Raw genomic sequence first — 17,001 nt, forward strand, 5'->3', positions numbered from 1 at the left:
TTTCATGTCAAGTGTGCATACATAAAAACACTACACTTTTTGTGTACATGCATTTCTAAGTATTTTTTTTTTTTTTTTTTTCACAAGTGTTCCATAGAGTCAACATTGATTTAAATTAACAAAAGCAATTAAAAAATAATTTGTCAATTTATTTGAAAATTCAAATTAATGAGAGAATATAATTTACAATTTTTATACAGTATAAAAATTAAGAGAGTAAAATTTAGTTAAAAATTATTTTCTAAATTAATTTAAATCCCTCAAAAAACTATTAAGAATAGAGCAATGAAAATTTATGGTGATAGTGTAGAGTAAGAATAAAAAAAAAAAAATTGTAAAAAATGCAGTTTCATGTGACAAGAGCTTAACTTTGTTAGCTTTTTTTTTCCCTTTTTTTTTCTAAATTTAATCCATCAAATACACATGGTCTTGAGAAGGATAAATGTACCTTTAAAATTATCCACACGAGAATATAATTAATAAGTGCCAATTTATTAACAAGTTGGTCATAAATTTATTCAAGATAAAAATTTGTAATAAAATAAAACCAATCGCATTAGTTTTTATATATAAAAAGTATCTTTGACCGCATATAAAATTATATGTAAATACGATTTTAAATTAAATTGATCCTTCTCTTTGATATACAAAAATAAAAATACATTTCTTATTACCTCAAAATATATATGTATTTCATTTATTTAAAAAAAAATTTAAAAGTCGATAGGGAATTGAAAGCTCAAAAGCCACATCTTTCACTACTGCAAACGTGGATTTTTCAAAGAAATTCGATGTTTTTTCAAGTTCACATAATAGGTATATACTTTTCCCATGAGATATATACTTTTGAAAAAGTTTTTACTGAAGTGACAAGATCGACACAGTCCCCTGTGACATTTTAAAAGTGGTTGATTCAACCCCAGGTGTAGCTAAGGTTAACTTATTTTTTATTTTTCATATTTATTGCTTTTGATATATATTTTGATCAAATATTTTTATCTTTATTTAAAAACTATTATAAAGTTATAATAAACCGTTTACTTTGATAAATATAATTTAGATTTTTTTAAAATTATAAATAAAAAAAAAAAGCTTATTTAAATTATGGACACACTGCATGAAGTAATTTTTAGCTTATCAATTTTATATCTCTGGAAAAAAATATAGCTGATGAGATTTTTTGTGTCTAAATTGTTAGCTATATATTTTTAAATTTCAACTTGTGCAATTATGAATAATAACTTGAGTATAAAATTATTCTAACAAATTTTTGGATTATTTTATTAAGCACCTGGTTTTATCATGTAATTACCAAATTTTTCATGAGAATAATGATTATCATTTTACATCTTGTCAGAATGAATAAAAACTTTTATAATAAATGTAAGAATACACATATTTGAAAAATAAAAAAAAATTATTCAAAGTTATACAAAGTATATTTAAAAACTCGGGTCAAAAAAAAAAAATCAAAAGTATATGTATAATTTATTTGAGAATGAAAGTAAGGTAAAAATTTTGAAGTTGAAATTGTAAGTGCCGGAAGCAAGCTATGTACATACATATACGTATATGTATTTACTGTACAATATAAAAGATGGAAAAAAAAAAAAAGAAAAATAACTTTTAAATGCGTTGGAAAAGTCGGTTAAATCTCAAACTGTTTTTCGACACTAACCAGAAATAGTAAAGGTGTTTTATCCTAGTCAGTGTGAAAAAAAATAATAATGATTTAATAAATTTTTTTCTCAATTTTTTTTTACTAAAAAACAATAGCACAAACAACAATTAAACCAATAAAAAAAATATTCACATTTATTTTTTGTTCAGTTGAAAATGAAAAAAAAATCTAGATATTAATCTGCATTGAATTAAAATAGATGTTAATTTGCTGATAAAAAAACCGAATTATTGCTTTTTTATTTTTTTAAACCTAATAAAATATAAATTACGAACGTGATATTTTTATCAATAATAAACATCCATGTATATGAATTCATCGACCTCAAAATTTAATACAACACGGCAATAAATAATCTATTTATTGGCATTTTCAAATATTTCAATAATCGTACATCATTCAAAATGAAATAGCAGTTATAGTGCACTGGTTTACCACTAATATTTCCCAACGAGAGTAATTCGGAATATTAACATACGTCCATGTAACTCGATTGCTAAATATTCAAATTTACAATATATTATTCTCAAACAATCATGTACATGAATAACTACAATTATGGAAATTTAAATACAACAATATTTTCCGATTTTTATAAAATTGTTATTCTTGATAACGAACATAAAAAAAAGGAATATCATTATGATACAATTTTTGCATTAATGTCGATCGATAGAATCTTGTCTCGAGTAAATGAGGCATCATCTACAAGGGCGACCAGATAATATAAAAAAATAACTTATTTATAATTGAATAAAAATATGTCGGCTATACAAAGGCCAAGACATTTTTCTCATCAACAACTTTATTCATATATTTTTTTTTTTCTATTTTTTTGTTTTTAAAATTAATGGATATTTATACCGGTCTGCAGTATAACCATGAAACTTGATATGAATTTTTCTATTATAATATTAAGAAAAACAAAAAAAAAAAAAAAATACAAAGATAATAATGAAAGAAAAAATAATCATAAATAAATAGATAATAATAATAATAAAAAAAGACAAAGACAAAGACGATTTTTTAGTAAAGTGAAAAATACAACAATAAGAAAACAAAGTTGTTGGTATAGTGGAAGAAGGAAATTGGAGGTTATATAGGAACTTTGTGTTTGAGTGAGCGAGAAAATTGAGATCAAAAATTTCCATAGAAAGCACTCTACTTTGGTGTTGACGTCTTTGGAAAGATGCTACATTTCCATATATAAACGAAAAGTAAACTGCTAGGATTGGTTATATATGTCTGATCATCTAGCCAAGATTGGCGACGTTCCAGGACCAAAGCATTGGACACTCATCTTTGTTTTATCCTTATTCTCTATATCTATATATCTTCAAATACATATACACAGATAGTCAGCAATTTAGCCAAGTGTGTGCATTTGAACAATTCTCTATATATATTCTTGAATGCTACTAAAGTTATCTGAATTCCTCAACTCATACCAATCGTTATATATATATCAAACTATCAACAAACCAACTTGTAGAATTGTCAACATGGATCTACTGATATAAATCTACTCTCTCTCTCTTTCTCTTCATAAAGTATTATCAAACACACGTGAATTCACAATCTAAATTACATTCAAGTAACAAAGTAAAAATCCAAGTTATAAAATCAAGTTTAACATCTTGTTTTAACGACAACCACATTTATCATTATCAAGTTTTTAAATTTAAAAAAAAAAAACGTATTACCACATACACGAAAAAACCATCAAGTTTTTTTTAAAAACAAACATATATATTTGTACTAGTTTATATTTATTAACTCAGAAAAAATTTACCTTTCTCTAACACCTTTTTCCTGTTCAATTCACACACACGTATATTTATTTATATACACTCACATACACTTTTGAGCTTTTTACTGACTTTTCACATAAGCCCCTTGCACAAGAAAATAAAATAAAGCCTTTCTATCGAGCTTTTTTGCACTACTCTCAATGGTGAATTGTGCTTGAAAGAAGGAAAAAAAAAAATACCCACAAAATAAATATTAAAAAACAGTAGTTTTGAAGTTTTAAATGTGTAGTTTGAGGTCAAAAGCATTCAACACGAGTTCTCATTATTCAACAATGAACAATTTAATGATGCATTTGAGTATGTTCATATATATTTAAACTAACCACCCTCATAATGCTGAAAACATTTATCCTGTATTATTTATAATTTAAAAATTTCATCGACAATTAAAATAACATTAACCACAATTATTATATAAATATTTTTGATGATTTTATAATATATATTACAAGAATACACATACTACTTGTGTATATATACAATTATCAACAAAGAAAATATATATTTATATAACTGATTGCATTAACCCTCAAGCATATATGAAATTTTCTCAGTTTACATTGATTTAACCTCAATATAATGTTTCAATAATCATCAAAATAAATCAACATTTCAATTGAAAAAAAAGAAACTAATCTTCAATTATTTACACTGATATATATCAATCAAATACATGACTAATAAATATCATGATATTGATATTTGATAAATCCAACAACTAATTGATAGTATTATTATTACAAAATTTCATATTTCCAGTTATGAAATTTGATATTACATTGATGCATATTGATGTATAATTTAGTAATTTTCTGTAATATTTCATAATACAATCTACATTAATTAACAAATACCTCATAAAATATAAATTAAAGTTTACATAATCAAGAACAATTGATTTACAAATAATTAATATAAATTTTAACATAAACTTTTGTCAATAAAGTATCATTTTTAATTATCCTTATAATAAATAATAATGAATTTCTCCACAAGTAAAGTGTGTGTGTTGTTTGTTTGAAATAAATTGTTTATTATATAATCGGATGCTTTGAGTAGAATGTCTGATAGAGCTAAAGCCTTGTTAGGATAAGATTAACGAAAGGTACGTGTGGGTAAAATAGTTGATGGTAGTGGTGGTGGAAATATGCAGAATGGATTATGTTTTATATAGCATAAACCACGTAGCATGGTTACCAGCTCAGATTTTCGTTATACTCCTTTCAAGATAGAGTAATTGTTTTCAGTATGTGTCAAGTAATTGTATATGTATATAACTATCTTTACTCGTTGTTTCTATCCTTTATCAACACACATTTGTATGTACTAATCAAAATGGTCTCACTCTATATACACCATGTATTTTATTTCTATCATTTTCTGCTTTAATAGACAAGATACTGCCTGAGGAGCTTTACCTTATTAGTTTATAAATATTATCTGTGTACAGTTATAGAACACATACAATATTTATTCGATACGTAGGTGTTTTAAGATTTATTTGAATTAAAAAAAAACATTATTTAGTTATCAAAAAGTTATGTTAAACATTGACAAACTTTTTATTTATTGTCAAGTTATTATAATTTTATTCTATTTTATTTTTTTATTCAATTTACAAGGATAATGAATAATTTTTTTAAAAGAAAAAGCTTTTTTTTTACACAAAATTTTCAAAAAAATACAAAAAAATACAGAAATTTTTTAACAAGGGTAATTTAAATACAATATTTTCATTGAGCTAATAAAATTTTCACATGAAATTTTTGAAAATTCTACATTATACAATTTTTTTTTTTCAAGTAAAAATTTTATTTTGATATTTGTTGTAGGATGTTTTAAACCTACGCACCTATTTTAAAATCCTAACTGATAATTTGTGAATATGTATATACATAAATTTAAATATTGATCACCACTCTCAAATTTTTTATTATTTTATTTTTTTTTTTATAAATCAGAAAGGTTTTTTGTTGTCATCTAGCTTTCTCAAAAATTATTTTAAGCTATTGCAAAATCATAGGATTGCAGCTATCAAGTTTTAGATGATGGTTATTGTTATTACAATATGATTTTTATATTTATCTACAATTTAAAAAAATAAAAAAAATAAAAAATATATTGTCAAAGTTCCACGAGGGTGTTGTCAAGGTAACACAATGCTTTGTTCTTGTTGCTCTGTATGTTACGTTTCACACTTTATTACCCTCTTATATTTGATTATTTTCCAAGTCCTCTTATAATTTACAATAACCCATGTCTAAATTCAAAATGGATAAATTAATTTATCGTCTTATTCAATTGTAAAAAATGAAAAGTAATTTTTTAATATTATATATTTTTTTTTTTGAGCTTATACTTATAACCTCAAGTGACACACATTTTTTAAATTTTTCACAAATTTATTTCATATAGATTGAAAAATTTATAAGGAAAGAAAATATATGTGTGAACCTGGTCGGCGTGTTGAGTGGTATAAGTAATTTCACCAGTGCAAAGAGAATAAATTACACAAGAGAAATGGTCCAATTTTATACTTCCCAAGATTGACCGGCTCACTTGCTCCGGAAATGAAAATGAAAAAAAAAAAAAAAAGGCTAAATCTCACCACAGAGATCGTTTCAATTTTTTTTATTTCTCTTTTCTCAGTGTCTTCGTTATCTTCTGAATGCCTTTTTTATCATTTTATTTATTTTTTTTTCTTTTATAAACTTATCTCAAGGTAGTTGTTTTTTTTTTCTTTTCTTTCCCAAGTTTCTATGCGTTGATTAAAATTCATCAGTTTTTCTGATTAAAATTATTTAATAAAACAATTAAAAATAAAAGATTAATTATATATTTTTTTGTTTTATTCTTGTTAAATTGTTCGGTAGATATAAACGATTTTGAGACATACAATGGTAAAGATACTTTGACCGAGATTCACATTGTCTTGGGCAACGATTGTCTGTCGATATGACTCTTGAGATTTGGTACTTTAGTTTCAAAAGTACAAGCATTGTACACGTTGAGAAATTCTTGTTAGAAACTTCTTGAAATAAAAAAAACCGAGCAAATATATATATCTTAACATCTAGAATCCTCAAAATGGACAAACGATGTCGAGATTTCAAATACAATATATAAAATACAAACTAAAAAAAACAAAGTTTTATCGATCAAACAAATTTAAATTCATATTAAATTTTATAATAAAATAATAAATTTTATAATATTAAAATATTTAACATTCAGGTCAATTTTATTTTTTTTCATTTAAATTTTATGATTCAAATATTTTACAAAATATATCTCCAGATGTTTTTGACAAACAAGAATAATATTAATAATGATACAGTATGTAGTCAATGTGTTGGTGATTTTGCAAAATATATATTTTAGCTAATATATGAGGCATGTTGGATGATTTCCCAAGTGGAATACCAAGTTGTAGAATACAGTAGTTGCTTCTCCTTAATCGTGGCAATCATTCAAGTGAGCTTGATTGCACCATCATAGTTCCACCCTTCTTAGCTATGACTACTCTTGGAGATCTCTTCATAGTGATTGCTCTGTACAATTGTAAGGTAGATACATGCAATATATGTATCATGAAATATTAGTTGAAAATTTCATCTCACAAGTTAAATTTAAATCAAATAATTTTTGTATTTGATTTTATTAAAACACAATTTATATTAAATTATTTTACGATATGTCTCAAACTGTCAAATATTCTAAATCATATTAAAGTATAAAAAAACCATTAAGCATCATTTATTTTCACGAAAAAAAAATACAAAAATACAAAAGATAAAAACCAAACAAAAAAAAGAAAACTTTTTAAATCTCAATCTGAAAAAGAAAAAAATTATTTATCTGTGTCACAACACAAAAAAAAAAAAAAGATCAATTCCTACAAAGTCGTAAGAATAAGTATCATTTGATTAATTTTATTAATGCCACTTGGGAGAAAAAAAAAAATCTATATCTTGACAAAATCATGATGTACCAATGAAAATCATTTGTAAACATTGTGGCGTTGTTAAATAGGGGTACATGACAATGACAGTATATAAGGGATTGTTATTTGATAATACTTGGCTGAATAGATAAGAGAAAATACGGGATTTCATGTTATACAACATACAATATACCATATGACAATTCATCCATAGCATAACACAAACATACAATTGATAAATTATCATAAACAACAACTGATTCAACTATATATATATAACATAATGACTAATGGCATACTCTGACTAAAATCTTCATCATTACAAAATTGTTTAGTCTCAAAGTATAATAGGATCTAATAAAGTTTCATCAAATACTTAATCAACTAATGTATATATATTTTCAATTCTATTTATCATCAAAACTTTGCCTTGATAAATAAATAGATGGTGTATCATTAAAGATATTGAAATTCAACTTAATGTAACTTTGATAAATTAAATTTACTCAAATGATCATTTTCAAATTTATTCAATATAAATATTAGATAATAACTTTATTTTGATAAATCAATAATTATAAACAATTTAACTATTCACAAAACTTTTAATTTAATGGGTATATATATTTTGATAAGTTTAAGAAACAATGTTTGTTGAATAATAACATCATCACTAAAATAATGATGTTAATCATTGACGTATCGTGTGTTTCTCAATGGATGAACAAAGTTTATTAGGGTCGATTATTGTTGTATCTATTTGATGATAATAATACAGTTAATATTTTTGTTCAATTAAAAATTTATAAACAATTTAAATTATGCCATAGCTGATTTAACAATTATACAACAATTTATATTAAATATTTTTAAGACTTTTTTTTATTTTTATTATATATTTAAACTTTAACACTTTGTGCTCATAAAATTATTTTTCAATATATTACTTTATAACTTATTATAAACTTTGTTAAATTTTATTTTATTAATTATTTATTTTTCTACTTGAAAATTTTATATTCAATAAAAAAACATTTGAATGTCAATCAAATTATTATAAAATTGATTTTTTTTTTTTTTTTTTAAAGTAGCTACGTTTTATCGTTGTGTAATATATAAAATTGCTGATTTTATACTTGAATAAAAAATTTTATTTTATTGGCCGTAATGCGTTTTATCCATGAACACGTTGATGTAAATACAAATACGTGTGTGAGTGTACATAGAGTATAGAGGACAACGTTTTAAACCCATGACCCATTCTGTCGAGTCAAATATTTGACTCTTGGGACAAAACTCTCGGATGCTAGTCACGAATCACATCAATTATATGCACTCAATATATTTTTTTTTTTATTGTAAATTCTTTTTTTATTTTATTTTTAATAATCTCATTGTTGTTGGTGTTAGAGAGAAATTCTTTTGGGACATGTATAGCTCTCAATCTTAATGGCTTTTACTCCCGTTAACGCTCAATCTTTTTTTTTTTTTTTTTTCAAACGTGATTACAGTGTAGCTTTTTTTTTTTTTTATTTTGTGTGTCTACCATTTTATTTTTATTTTTATTTCTGGTGTCCTTTCCAGTAGTGGATACTCAAGTAAATGGGAAAAAGAAACTTTCAACTTTTTTTTTTCATTTCTTTTTTATTTTTTTTATTATATATATATTTGGGTCTTGAACGATCCATTAGATGGACATTAGGACTATCTGTATACTACAATCTTTGAAATTTATCTTCATTTTTTTTTTTTTCTTAACTTGCAATATTTATAAATTGTATTTTTTTTTTATTTAAATATTATATTTTTAAAGTGGTTATCAATACAAGCAAATTGGTAAATTTTGAATATACCAGTATATATATATATTTGAATAAATAACACAAGACTGAAAATGTTGAATTTAAATGGATACTGTACTGCATATTCCAGATGTGATTCAGTCCAAATGCCTCGTTTTGCATGAAACAGCAGGTACATTCTGCAGGACATATGTATTTTATATACATGAATATTAAAAATACTAAAAAAAAAAAAATATAATTTAATTATTTAACCTTATATTCTCAATGATTCACTTGAAAATCTTGAATAAAAAAATTAAAAAAGAAAATATTCAAAACATCATAGAAAAATTACTTAAATTATTTTATTTTTTTTTTATAATATATATATTTAAAAAGTGCCTTGAAACACTGGTAAATTCAGTGTAGCATTTAATTTTCTAAAAGTTTTATCAACTTTTTTATAAGTGCACTTTTACTTTTAACGAATTAGTCGTCAGGTTTGTAAATTATTAAAAGCTCTTGCATCGTTAAGTTTAATAACGAAAAAAAAAAAAAAATACATAGACAAATGAGTAGTAAGTCTTGATGAAAATTAATGATTAATAAAAAATATTTTAGTTAAAAATTTATCACTTTTTAGATATAATTTAATTTGTTGAATTTTAAAATAATTTTAATATCATTAATGATAAAAATGTCAATTGATATAAATCATAGTGTGACAAGAGTGATATGGCTTGAGTTTGTTTTGACTGGGTATCATGTTATATAATATTTTGAAAAGGGAAGCTCAACTCAGTTGAATGCCAAATTATAAAAGATAAACTATCATGTTGAACAATATGCAAAATCCATAACAATGACAATCAAATTTTGTGTGTGCATGTATATTGTTAAAGAAATATATATCTATTTAGTTTGGACATCTATTTGGGTATATATATAGGTTTGGTGATAAAGGAAACCTGGTGCAAACTATGATAGCGATACCATGGCATAACTATATCGACATCAATGCCCTCTCACATGCTGAGGTCAACAGCTGACGCTCTTCTCTCTGTATGACCATCCTAAAGTTTTACCCCCTCAATAATATATAAGTGAAAAATTTTATATATATTAAATTCGTGTACATAATATATAAAACTATACTTGGTTTTGACATATATATATCTAGTTAAATTTTAATTTAAAATTTTTAAATAATGCGCTTAACTTTTGCATTATTCAACTGAACAAATTAAAAATCTATTCTTGTATTTTATTAATATTAGTCGATAAAAATTTTAGTAGATTTTGTTCAAGCATATATTTTTGAGCTTTAATTCAAATATCACATATCACTAATTTACATTTTATTATATTTTTAAATTAAAACTTTTAAATATTCTTACGGAAAAAAAAAAAAAAAAAAGTTTATTTTTAATTTTATTAAAAATTTTTTAACTACTCTTTTATTGTAGTTAATCCTATTATATTATATTTTTACTTTTGTAACTTTTATTTAAGGTCTATTAATAAAATTAGGCGGAAAAAAAATTTTTTGATGATGAATAAATAAATAGGTTAGGTAAATTGGTGTCGTGATACAGTGTTGTTTAAAATCAAAAAGTTAAATTGAGTTTAGACTAAATAACCAACAAAATAATGAGGTGTTGCTTATTTGTATATAAACCTTGGATAAATTTATATATAAAAAAAAAATATTTTTAGTACCTTTGAGAATTTTCTTTTGAGCTGTATATTATCGTTGACGCAAACTCAAACGATTAAAAAAGATCAAAGTCTTGTTGAGCGGAAACTGGCTTTAGCCTAAAGCAAGTCTATAAACCTTTATTATATTCATACATCATATATGAAACTAAAAATTTTATGATGTGTGACAAAACCATACTTTTTACATCTACAAAAAAAAATAATAACATCGGTTTTATTGTTATTTTTATCTTATTAAAAATAAGAAATAGAAAATCATCATTTATTATTTTTTGATAATGAATTAATCAATTAAAATGATATTTTTTTTACACAAGTATATATTCTTTCTTTCCATACTTCCTAGTTATAAATTTGACATTTTCCATTAATTTTAACCTTGAAAAAAAATAGTATAAAAAATAAGATAAAAGTTTGGACGACGTAGAATCACAAATTGTTATTTATGATGCCAATAGTTGTTGCTACTTTAATCTATAAATATATATATATACATTTTCTCAAGGGAACTCGTCGATTCTACTTGACTTTTTTTTATTTTTATACCACCCTTTTTAACCATATATACCAATGTATATTTTTTTATTATTTTATCATGTATATATTTTTTTTTTATTTTATTTATTCTTCTCACGTTGCACTATATGGTATATTTTCCATTTTCGTCAGTTCATTCGGTGCCAGTTTCTATACGATGCTCAACTTTATTTTCTTGTGGATAAATTTTACTTTTTTTTTTTTTTTTTCTTTTCAAGTTGCACAATAGATCGGTAAAATAATAAAAACAATTTTATTTTATTATTATTTTTTTATTTAAAATTTAAAAGAAAAAAAAAACATTTTAACACAACTGTTGAATTTTATATTTTTTAATATATTTACAATACAAAGTTGGATTATATATGTCAAATAAATAAAATAACATTACCATTGTTATAAAAACAAATAAATAAATGAATAGTTTTATTTGCTCAGTATAAAAATGATACAGTAATTTTCAACAAACATATGTAAATAAATCAAATTTAAAAAGCTCTTTTTATAAATATTTAAACGGAAATTGATCGATAATGAAAATAATTATATTTATTCATTGAATATATAGATATAGCTGAAAATGAAAAGACGAATTTTTGAATAAATTTAAGAAAAAAAAAATTGTTTAATCTCCAATTGAAATATAATTACAATATATGCTACACAATTTGAATATATCGATATTGTTGAAATAGTCCTGAGGGTATTTGATGGCTAACCACGGAACTTTATATTGAAATGTAGATTTTCAGGTCGAAAGGTGAATTTGAAATGAGAACTTTATCCTTATATCAAATACATATATATAAAACATACATATTTTATAAACCAAAAGCATCAAAAATTCGGTTTTACGTCAGTGTGAAAGACCACAAAAAAAAATTCTTATTCAAACTAAAGTAAAAATATTGTAAGAGCTTATATGTACGCAAGAAAAATTTTATATATCTATATTGAATGAGATATATACTGAGAGAAAAAAAATAATAGTAATCCATGAGGCAAAAGGGTAAAAGCATGAACAGCAAAACGGATAAAAGCAACGGTTCATTTTGCTGCTAAAAAAATAGACAAAAGCTTTAAAGAAAGAATAAATGACGTATATATACAGCTTTTGGGTGTTACGTTATGCACCTCTGCATGTGGAAGCTTTCATTTTACTTGCAGTAAAAAAAAAAAAAAAAGACATTTTTTTTTTGCAGAATATTATACGAAAAAAATAAAAAATAAAAACTTCTCATGCCTCTTGCTTTTTATATGCAAACCAGCCTAAATGAATTATTACCACAAGGCTTCGTTAAACCAATTTTATTGTTCATTTTTTAAAAATTTTATTCTTTTTCCTTTGAACATTCTGTATATATTTTTTTTTTTCCAGTAATTAATGAACCATTATTTTTACTCATTTTGATTTTAAAATAATTTTCTATGTGAATAAAAAATAGAAATATTTTTTCTTCGTTATAAATATTCAAAATTAAGATGGAAAATTTAAATTTCATTTAATTAATTTATTATCGTTTTTATATTTAAATTTATTTAAATTATTTATTGGATTATAAAATAATAAAATACATGTTTATTTGTTGTTAATTAAATCTATTGTAATTTTAAATAAATGTTTTTTCAGTAATAGTCGTATGACTGTATGTGTTTTTATGAAAACAAAGACATTTTAAAATGTACTTTATAAAGTTTGATTTAGAAGTGTGCAAAAGACTGAGTGTGAAAGTAACAATTGACAGTACTAAACAATGAAGACTCAAAATACAGAGTGAAATTCATTGTAAAGTCAGTCAACTTGATGCTATGTATGGGGCTTTATGTTGTAGTAAATCAATGAAGCTTTTTGCAAAGAGAAATGCTTTCACAAAATACGTAGAAATGTTTCTAATGGTATACAAGTTTGAATTGGTAAAAAAACAAACTCATAAAATTAGATTTGGCATTATAAAAATTCTTATTATAACATACAAATTTTAAATTAGACGTGATGAAATTTTACTCAAGAAAAATATCAACAAAATTTATATTACTGAATTTTTTTCTAGTAATAATTTTGAAAGACGTATTTTCAAGAAAAAATATGAATAAATAAATTTAAAAAAGTATATTTTTATATATACTTGAAATTTTTTTATATTATTTTTTTTTTAGTAATAATTTTAAAGGATGAATAAGTTTTAAAAGTATATGTATAAAAAATATTGCTAATATCTTTGGAAAATTATATTTCAAGTTGTAAAAAAAATGTGATTGTTGTATAACTATTCTGGTAAATAATGGAAAATGCAATGGGATTTAGTCTCGTGAGATTTACCCACGAGTCTCATCAACTAGACCAAGTTGCCTCGACTTTTCAAGCTTTTATATACAGTCATATGACGCCGCACTTTTGTACTCTCTAAGGTGCAATTAAAAACTAAAAAAAACTATATAACAACCAAGAATATAAAAATAATATATATAAACATAATAAAACAAAAAGTAAATTAACCCGGGAGTTATTCTTGAGTTTTTTTTTATTTTTATTTTGTTTCGTCACAGTAGTGATACTCAACGTTTGTTCAGACATGTCGGATCAAGCACAGAGTTTTCTACTGGAAATAAAAAAAATAAAAAACTTTTAATAGGATATCATTGGGTGAAATAAAAAAAATATATACCTATATTAAATTTAAATCATTCTAAATTTGAATTGAAAAATATTATTATTAAAATTCAAATACATGAAATTTTAAAATTATTAAAAATATTTTTTATTAAAATTCAAACACAGTTAATTTTAAAATTATTAAAAAATATTTTTTTCAATATTTTATTTATTGATTTTATAAGTTACATTTCATTTATTTTATTTTTATTATCTTTTTTTTTTTTTGCTTTTAAATTTCATTTTATTTTATTAATAAAAAAAATGAAAATAAGAGGTTTAAGATTTTACTTTGACATGAATTTATATTTTCAGTCAAATTTGTTATTCGAGGTGCATGGATTTCCAATTGCAAATGCAACAGTACACAAGTTTTTTCTATTTGCATTGGTACATTGATTTTTGTTTTTATTTTTTTATTTTCAAAAAAAATAACGATAAAAAAATTTTAAAAAAAAAAAAAAAAAAACAGGAAGTTTTAAATTGTATAAAAGTCATTCAGGCAATCGACCCAGTACATACAAATCAATATATACATATGTCAATTTAATATTTTTTTTATTTTGTTTTATAAATGTTAATAAAAACAGAAAAAAAATCCGTTTGCAAATTTAATGAAATGTGTTTTCCACACGACGAGTTAGTTTTTGATGAACGAGATTCAAATGCTGTGACTGCAATTTTAGTCAATTGGTCTTCTCTAAAATATAAAAAAATATGAAAAAAAAAAATAGCAAAAAAAAGTCCACCACAAATTGCATATATCTACTCGGAAAAAAAAATGTTTAGTTGTTATTACTATTTATGAAGTAAAATTGAACATGAAAAAATTGTTCAAAAAATTAAAACTAAAAATATTTTTAAAAAGAAATATATATATATAGTTTGTATAAATAATATTTACAAAAGGTTTTTAATTTTTTTTTTTCAAATCAGTATATATATCAAGCAGTATATCTAAAAATAGTTGAAGACAAGAAATTTGATGATAAAAGATATAGAAAGATTGGATTAGTTGGAGCGGAAGACCGAGTTGTCGAGAATGCGGAATGTATTTGACATATACATGTGTAGATATATATGATTTTCTGGGTACAAAACACGAGCCATATACCATTGATTGAGTTGAATCAACAAAATAATAAAATATATATATTATATATTCGATACAATACCTGAGCATTAATCCACTATATGTATCGTTAAAGTAAAGCAACATCTTAACAGTCTTTTGAAGTCTCACAAGTCTATATATTATTATGCCAGAAAATAACATCGTCAAAGTTATTGTGTATGTCTTTGATACACAGCCACGTTCGAATACGTAAACCTTATTTACATTACAAACTATTATCCTCAATATAATGAGAATTTTTTTCTTTTAATTTTTTTTCTCCTTTGACTACTTTTAAAGTCAAGCTTGCAATAATATTTTAAATACATATTTTACAACATATTTATTTCCTTCAATATAAATTAAAAATAATAATTATTAGTTATTTTTTTTTTTATATACAAAATGATATCAAAGAGTTTATATACTTTAGCTTATTTATATTTTTTTTTTTTTTGGAGACATTGGAATAACTGAATAGAAGCACGAACGCATTTTACGTTAAGATTTTATCAGTTTGTAAATGTATAGCTTGGTATATAATAGAGAACCCCTTTTTAGTTTATACTTTCATGCATGTTGGTAATTCTCGTTTTGTTATTTATTTATATATCAATACGTGCATAGCAAAACCAATGGTATATATATTTGTTTTTGTTAAAATTTTCTAGTGTGAAAAGTAGATTATCGCTTGAAAAAGCTATTATGAGTTTAACAAAAATGTCATGGATGATTGTGCAATTTAAATTTATATATATTGACTAACAAAAAGTTTCAATAAATATATATAAATTCAATATTTTAAAATGAATAAATGTAAACATTTTTTAAATTAAAAACAACAATTATTTATTTGATCTCTATTCATGTATTCATTCAAACAAAATAATGGTGAAAAAATATTGATTATATTTGATTTTTTATTTAATATATATGTTTTTTTTTACAGGTGTACATGGTACAATATGTCCTGAAGATAGTATTCCAACAGAGGATGGATGCAAGTGTGTAACACCATGTCTACCACACAAATGTCAGCAAGGACAACATCCTGTACAAGTAAAGCCTGCAAGACTGGAAAATCCAGGAAATTGTTGTCCTATCTACAACTGTGTTCCCTCAGGTAATTACTAAAGTTGTAAACAAAAAAACTAAATAACTTCCTAGTTTATTTTACAAAATAATGTAATGTGTTAACATTTGTTTGAAATATTTAGTATACTGACAAATTTAAATTACAATATACATTTAAATTTTACACATTATATAAATCAATGTCATTTGTAAATATTAGTTTTAATAACTGTCAGTCTCTATAACACTTGTCAAACTTTTATCATTGTGTTTTATAAATAAACATTTTAATTATGTTGACATTTAGTATAACACTCGTGTTATAATTTAAAATAATTTATTTCAACTCAAATTATTTTCAATCAACTTAATATGTTAACTGCAATATTTCAATTAATCAAATTTTAATATTATTGCTTTTATAATTATAAAATTCATTATTGGATATTTCAATAATGACTTATTAATTTTTAATCATTAAATAAACTTCGAGTATTTTAAAATAAATTTTACTTTGTTTTATTAAAATTTTTACTAAAAATTCAATCAAATTTATAAAAAAAAATTTTAATGACATTAAATACTGCAAATATCAAACAGAAATGATATTTTTTTTAAATTATTTTTTATATTACTTAGTCAAAAAAAAGTAAATTAAAAACCAATTCTATTGATTGAGTATATA

At 23.0% G+C, this 17,001-nt stretch overlaps 1 protein-coding gene across 2 annotated transcripts in view; it reads left to right on the forward strand.

Annotated features, from left to right (window-relative positions):
* LOC122852290 (kielin/chordin-like protein) overlaps positions 1-17,001 on the forward strand; it is a 63,015-nt gene that overhangs the window by 42,815 nt on the left and 3,199 nt on the right. For both annotated transcript variants that reach the window (XM_044151999.1, XM_044151998.1), the window contains one exon: positions 16,192-16,365. In XM_044151999.1, coding sequence (XP_044007934.1) covers positions 16,192-16,365 — 174 coding nt within the window. The remainder of the gene's footprint in view (positions 1-16,191; positions 16,366-17,001) is intronic.

Source organism: Aphidius gifuensis, linkage group LG3, assembly GCF_014905175.1.
Source record: "Aphidius gifuensis isolate YNYX2018 linkage group LG3, ASM1490517v1, whole genome shotgun sequence".
NCBI classification, from domain to species: Eukaryota; Metazoa; Arthropoda; class Insecta; order Hymenoptera; family Braconidae; genus Aphidius; species Aphidius gifuensis.